Here is a 6,783-nt window from a genome sequence, read left to right on the forward strand (position 1 = left end):
TACAGATAGAGCAGGTCTAGACCTCTCTATAATTTACAGATAGAGCAGGTCTAATTTACAGGGGCCCAACAGTTCTAGCGCTTCCCTGTAAATTCTACCCTTGATGTCTTTCAGATCCTCCTGGTCCACCCAAAAACCTGCACCACACCGACGCAGAGAAGACCGAGGTGTGGTTGGCGTGGGACTGGCCCGACCGCACCGGCGGAAGTGACATCACCGGCTTCATCGTGGAGCACCAGGAAGAGGGCCAGACCGACTGGGTCACCTTCAAGACCGTGAGCAACGAACACGCCCACGTTACCGGCCTGGTGGAGGGCAAGACTTACCGCTTCAGGGTCAAGGCCCAGAACGCCATCGGCGTGAGCAGCCCTGACACCAGTGTCCCCATCACCTGCCAGGAGAAGACCCGTAAGGACCGGGAATCTTATTAGGAGTCTTTATTTACAATGAATATTTGCAGGGGAAAGTGGCAGCCTGTTAAAGTAGAGCTGCCAAGATGAATTGATACATTTTAACTATTAAATTAATCGCCATGTATTTAGATAATTGATAACGGATTATTCAGTTAATGTCAGTGTTTTCCAAAGATATTCAGTTTCCTATCTCACAGGAGTCACATAACAGAAGTTCAAACTGATTAGTTGATGATGAAAATAGTTGACGATTAATTTCATACTTAACTAATTGCTCAATCTTTTCAAGAGGAAGGTATTCAAGGAACTATAACCATTGGAAACATCCTGATATTGTTCTGTTATGTTTTTTCCTCCAGAGCCTCCAACCATTGAAGTCGATGTGAAGCTTATCGAGGGTCTAGTGGTCCGAGCTGGCACTCCTATTGTCCTCCCAGCCAAGATGACAGGAATCCCCCTGCCCACCGCCAAATGGACGACCGACGGCAAGGAGATTGCGTCTGAAGGCCGCTTTAAGATTGAGTCAGCTGGAGACTCCACCGTCCTCAGCATCCCTGAGTCCCTGAGAGGAGACACCGGAGAGTACATCCTCCACGTGGCCAATCCTACCGGCAGCAAGAGCGTCGCGCTGCACGTCACCGTGCTGGATCTTCCCGGTCCACCCATCGGACCCATCAATATCTTAGAGGTCACGCCTGATTACATGATGATCCAATGGAGGGCGCCCAAGGACGATGGCGGAACGCCTATCACCAACTACGTTGTGGAAAAGAAGGACGTGAAGAAGCCGTGGGAGCCTTGGTCAGTTGTTAGCTCCAGTGGCATGAGCACCAAGGCCAAAGTGTCCAGGCTGGAGAAGGGCCGGGAGTACATAGTCCGTGTCCGTGCAGAGAACAGAATAGGCCTCGGTGCAGGGCTTGAGAGTCCTCCAACTATTGCCAAGCACATGTTTAACCCTCCTGGACCACCTGGCCTGCCAGAGTGCTCTGATATCACGGAGAATGCTGTGACAGTGGAGTGGACCCTGCCGGACTACGATGGAGGCAGCCCCATCAGCGGATACGTGATTGAACGTAGAGAAATGACCGGAAAGTGGATCCGTGTCAACAAAACTCCTGTGCTGGACCTCAGATACAGGGTCTCTGGCCTGTTTGAAGGCAATAGCTACGAGTTCAGAGTGTTTGCTGAGAACGTCGCTGGTATCAGCGAGCCTTCTCTCACCTCTGACCCCATCAAGGCCACTCGTGCCATCACCAAACCTGGACCACCTGGCAATCTTAAACTCAAGGACTGGAGCAAGTCCTACGCCGACATCTGCTGGACAAAGCCAACAAGAGACGGAGGCAGTCCAATTCTGGGCTATGTGGTTGAGGTTCAGAAGTCAGGAGCCACCAAGTGGGACAGAATCAACAAGGAACTCATCCCGATGTGCGCCTACAGAGTGCCGGGCCTCATTGAAGGAATGGAGTACAGAATTCACGTCAGAGCAACCAACATTGTCGGAGACAGTGAACCCAGGGAGCTGTCTCAGACGGTCATCGCAAAAGACATCCTGGTGCCCCCTGAAGTTGTTGTTGACGTGTCCTGCCGCGACGCTTTGACGGTCAGGGCAGGTCAGATCATAAGTCTTATCACTAGAGTGAAGGGCAGACCAGACCCAGAGATCACATGGACCAAGGATGCCAGAGCCGTAACCCGGGAGAAACGCATTGAGATGAACAACAACTACCCTCTGTGTGAACTCGTCATCAATGACGCAGTCAGGTCAGACTACGGTAAATATGCCATTCTGGCCAAGAACAGTAGCGGACAGGCACAGGCGACCATTATCGTCAATGTCTTGGACATACCAGGAGCATGCCAGAACTTGAAAGTGGGTTACGTGACCAAGAAATCCTGCGTGGTTTCCTGGGAGAACCCTGAGGACAACGGAGGCACTGAGATCAATCAGTACATTGTTGAGTGCCGTCAGCCCAGCCAGAGAGGATGGACCGTCGTGGCCAACGATTGCACCAAGCGCCTGTTGAAAGCCCCTATCACTGAAGGCTGCGAGTACTTCTTCCGTGTCAGCGCAGAGAACAAGATCGGTGCTGGTCCAACCACTGAGACCAAATCACCTGTGCTTGCGGTTGATTCTATTGACAAGCCTGGTGAACCCAATGACTTCCACATCTCTGAGATCGGCAAGACCTTCTGCTTCCTCAAGTGGAAGAAGCCAGATTATGATGGCGGCAGCCGCAACCTGAGTTACCATGTTGAGAAGAAGCCAAAGGAGGCAGAGGAGTGGGAGAGGGTTCACAAGGGGGCTATCAAGGAGACTTACTTCATGGCTGACAGATGCATTGAAAACCAGATCTACCAGTTCAGAGTTCAGACTAAGAACGAGGGAGGAGAGAGTAACTGGGTGACCACACCTGAAGTTTTGGTCAAGGAACAGCTCGTGGAGCCTGAAATCAAGATCCAGCTGGACGGGACGCTTGTCGTCAAGGCAGGAGACTCTATTCCCATTGAGGCGACAGTGAAGGGCAAACCCCAGCCCGATGTCAAGTGGACCAAAGATGAGAATGAAAAGGAGATAAGGAAAGGCCCCAGGCATACGGTCGAAACAGGTACTGACTTCTCGAAGCTGCTGATCACCGGAGCAAGGCGCACTGACAGCGGGGTGTATGTCGTCACGGCCTCCAACAGCGCTGGAACCGGCTCTGCTCGCGCAAAGGTGAATGTGCTGGACCGGCCCGGCCCCATCAGGGACCTCGTCGTGTCTGGTGTCACAACCGACAGGTGCCATTTGGCCTGGGAAGTCCCAGAAGACAATGGTGGCTGCGATATCTACAACTACATTATTGAGAAAAGTGAGACCAAGAGGGGGGTGTGGTCCGTCCACACCAACGCTGTCATCACCAACAAAGCTAACGTCACCCGTCTCATCGAGGGCAACGAGTACATCTTCAGAGTTCGTGCTGAGAATAAGATGGGCTCTGGCCCCGCGGTGGAGAGCGAACCCATTGTTGCCGGCACCCAGTTCAGTGTACCCGGGGCCCCCGAGGCGCCAGAGGTCACCAAGATCGCCAAGGAGGAGATGACCGTGCAGTGGTCCGAGCCCGACAAAGACGGCGGAAAGCCAATCACAGGTCATCTATTTCTAACCCTCATGTTGTCCTGTGGTCAGATTTGACCTGTTTCTTCAAGTTTATTTAGATCAGAAATATGGGAGGTTGAAAATATCGACAAGGCGACAAAACATTGGGGGGAAAAACATAAAAAATATTGGAAAAAGTGACAAAAACTACAAAAAAAAACACTGGAAGTATGGGTCAAAAACTTTGGAAAAACAGGCCAAAATGTCGAAAAGTGACAAAATGTGAACAAAAGGGACATTGGGGGGAAAAAATGATAAAAATGTTGAAAGAAAACCCCCCAAAAAGTAATGCTTTTTTTAAAAAGCAACTAAAACATTGAGATATGGACAACAATTTTGTCATGTTGAAGGAAAGACAACACAACGGTTAATAATAGTTTAATGATTTCTACATTAAAAACCAGGACCCAGACAACTAAAATGCATAGTATTAATGTACATTAACGCACATTTGGATCATATTTTAACCGTTGCATTAGAGTCAAAGGAAGAGGGCAAACAAAATCTGACGTATTTGGAAAGACAAAGACGATAATCAAAAAGCTTCTTTAACCTTCTGTTAATATTAAGTCTTTTGTGACATATTTCAAAAATCTGTTAATTGAAAAACATTGCCAAATACAACGGTGGTAGGTTCCTACGTCTTTGTTACATCTGGGGGTTCATTATGTGTAACTTCTATCTTGATTCTCGACACAGGTTATCTCCTGGAGAAGATTGAAGAGCACGGCGTTAGGTGGTCTCCCGTCAACAAGGATCCAGTCCCAACGACCCGTTTCACGGTCACTGGACTCCTGCCCCTCCACGACTACCAGTACAGAGTCAAGGCCGTCAATGAAATTGGCGTTGGCAGCCCGAGCAAGCCTTCACGGGCCATCACTGCCAAGGACACCGTTGGTACGTCACTAATAATAATGTTTTCATTGTGTTAACAAATCCATCCATCCATGGGTTCATCATCTCACACGTTAATTTTCACAATTAATTTTTAATGAAACAACCCAAGGGTTAAGCTGTGTGCAAATGCGCTCCAGAAATAATACTTACATCCTTAAATGTGCTTGCAGAGCCCCCTGCCCCCCCGACCAACATGAAGGTCCTGGACAGCACCCTGTCCAGCGTCACCCTGGGCTGGACCAAGCCCGTGTCCGACGGGGGGGCCCCCCTCATCGGCTACGTCGTGGAGATGAGGCTGCAGGGAAGCGCCAAGAAAGGAGACGAAGGCTGGAAGAGGTGCAACGTGGCCGCCCAGCTGGTGGTCTGCGAGTTCACCGTCTCCAGTCTGGACCACAAGCTCCTGTATGAGTTCAGGGTGTCGGCCCAGAACCAGGTGGGCATGAGTCTGCCCTGTGACCTGGGGGCCCCTGTGATCCCCAAGGAGATCAAAGGTGAGGACTACCCTGAGTTTTCTCTTAAATTGTATTAAATGTCAGATCCTGAGATGAGCTGACGCTGGTCTGCCTGTTGCTCCTCCAGAGTCCCCGGAGATAGACCTGGACGCCAGCCTGAAGCAGGGCCTGACGGTCAGAGCCGGTTGTCCCATCCGGCTGTGGGCCACCATCAGAGGTAGACCCCCTCCCTCCGTCACCTGGAGGAGGATGGGCATCGACAACGTGGTGCGGAAGGGAAAGGTGGACCTCATCGACACCATGACCTTCCTGGTGATCCCCGACAGCACCCGCAACGACTCGGGCAAATACTGCCTGACGCTGCGCAGCACCGCGGGGGAGAAGGCCGTGTTCGTCAGCGTCAAGGTCCTGGGTAAGGCCTGGAGGACACGTGGACATATATCATATATAATTTATCATTTATAATATATCATATATAATATATAGGTTCTGGGTAAGACCTGGATGTCTCCTGTAGACATATCATATATAATATATAGGTCCTGGGTAAGGCCTGGAGGACACGTGGACATATATCATATATAATATATAGGTCCTGGGTAAGGCCTGGAGGACACGTGGACATATATCATATATAATATATAGGTCCTGGGTAAGGCCTGGAGGACACGTGGACATATATCATATATAATATATAGGTCCTGGGTAAGGCCTGGATGTCTCCTGGACAACATCATATATAATATATAGGTCCTGGGTAAGACCTGGATGTCTCCTGGACATACATCATATATAATATATAGGTCCTGGGTAAGGCCTGGATGTCTCCTGGAGACATATCATATATAATATATAGGTCCTGGGTAAGGCCTGGATGTCTCCTGGACATACATCATATATAATATATAGGTCCTGGGTAAGACCTGGATGTCTCCTGGACATACATCATATATAATATATAGGTCCTGGGTAAGGCCTGGATGTCGCATGTGTCTCAACAAATCACATGTGGTACATATATCCTATCCAGCCAAGCAGAACTTTACCCCTCAAGTTGTCCCCATGTTGTCCTCATGTTTTTTTAAATACTCCATTATAGCCCATACATGATCAGCCCCTTCGTCTTTATTACCATTCATTATGAAGAAAACGACTCACCACACCCATAGTTACAAAGCAACGTGCATATGTCTTCATACCATGAGTGTCCCTAACTGTTTGACTGACGTGTCCCCTGACAGACACCCCGGGACCCGTAGAGAACCTGGAGGCCACCGACATCAAGCAGACGTCGGCCATGTTGGCGTGGACTCCTCCCGAGAACAACGGCGGCAGCGAGATCACACACTACGTGGTGGAGAAGCGCCAGATCGACCGCAAGACGTGGGCGATGGTGAAGGCGGAGGTGGAGACGGACAAGGTCCCCTTCAAGGTCGGCGGCCTGGCGCCCGGCACGGAGTACTACTTCAGGGTCACGGCGGTCAACGAGTACGGCAACGGCGTTCCCAGGGTCTCGCCCACGTCCTACCTGGCGTCTGACCCCGTCAGTACGTATCAGCCCTAACCCCTTCTCCGCCTTTTTCACAACAATCACAAGAACACATTTTACTGGTGAAGCACTTTTCATTGTTAAAAACAGTAGAAAAAAAAGACCTGAGGTCCATCGCATTCAGAGGAAGACTCTTCATTTCTAATGCATTAGCTTAATTACAGTGTGTGTGAGTGTCTGTGTGTGTGTGTGTGTGTGTATATATATCTACAGTATATATGTATAGTTATGTGTGTGTGTGTGTGTGTGTGTGTTAAAGAGTGTGTATGAGAGAGAGCGAGTGTGTGTATATGTTAAAGAGTGTGTATGTGAGAGAGCGAGTGTGTGTGTGTG

At 49.7% G+C, this 6,783-nt stretch overlaps 1 protein-coding gene across 1 annotated transcript in view; it reads left to right on the top strand.

The window, feature by feature from the left end:
• Positions 1–6,783, top strand: part of LOC116686626 (titin-like) — a gene marked incomplete in the record, with an annotated part of 242,683 nt that overhangs the window by 168,859 nt on the left and 67,041 nt on the right. The window contains 6 exon segments of the mRNA XM_032511647.1: positions 115–408; positions 773–3,544; positions 4,252–4,449; positions 4,620–4,940; positions 5,029–5,313; positions 6,143–6,448. Of these exon segments, the coding sequence (XP_032367538.1) occupies positions 115–408; positions 773–3,544; positions 4,252–4,449; positions 4,620–4,940; positions 5,029–5,313; positions 6,143–6,448 (4,176 nt within the window).

The sequence above is a fragment of the Etheostoma spectabile genome, unplaced genomic scaffold (genome assembly GCF_008692095.1).
Source record: "Etheostoma spectabile isolate EspeVRDwgs_2016 unplaced genomic scaffold, UIUC_Espe_1.0 scaffold406, whole genome shotgun sequence".
Classification (NCBI taxonomy): domain Eukaryota; kingdom Metazoa; phylum Chordata; class Actinopteri; order Perciformes; family Percidae; genus Etheostoma; species Etheostoma spectabile.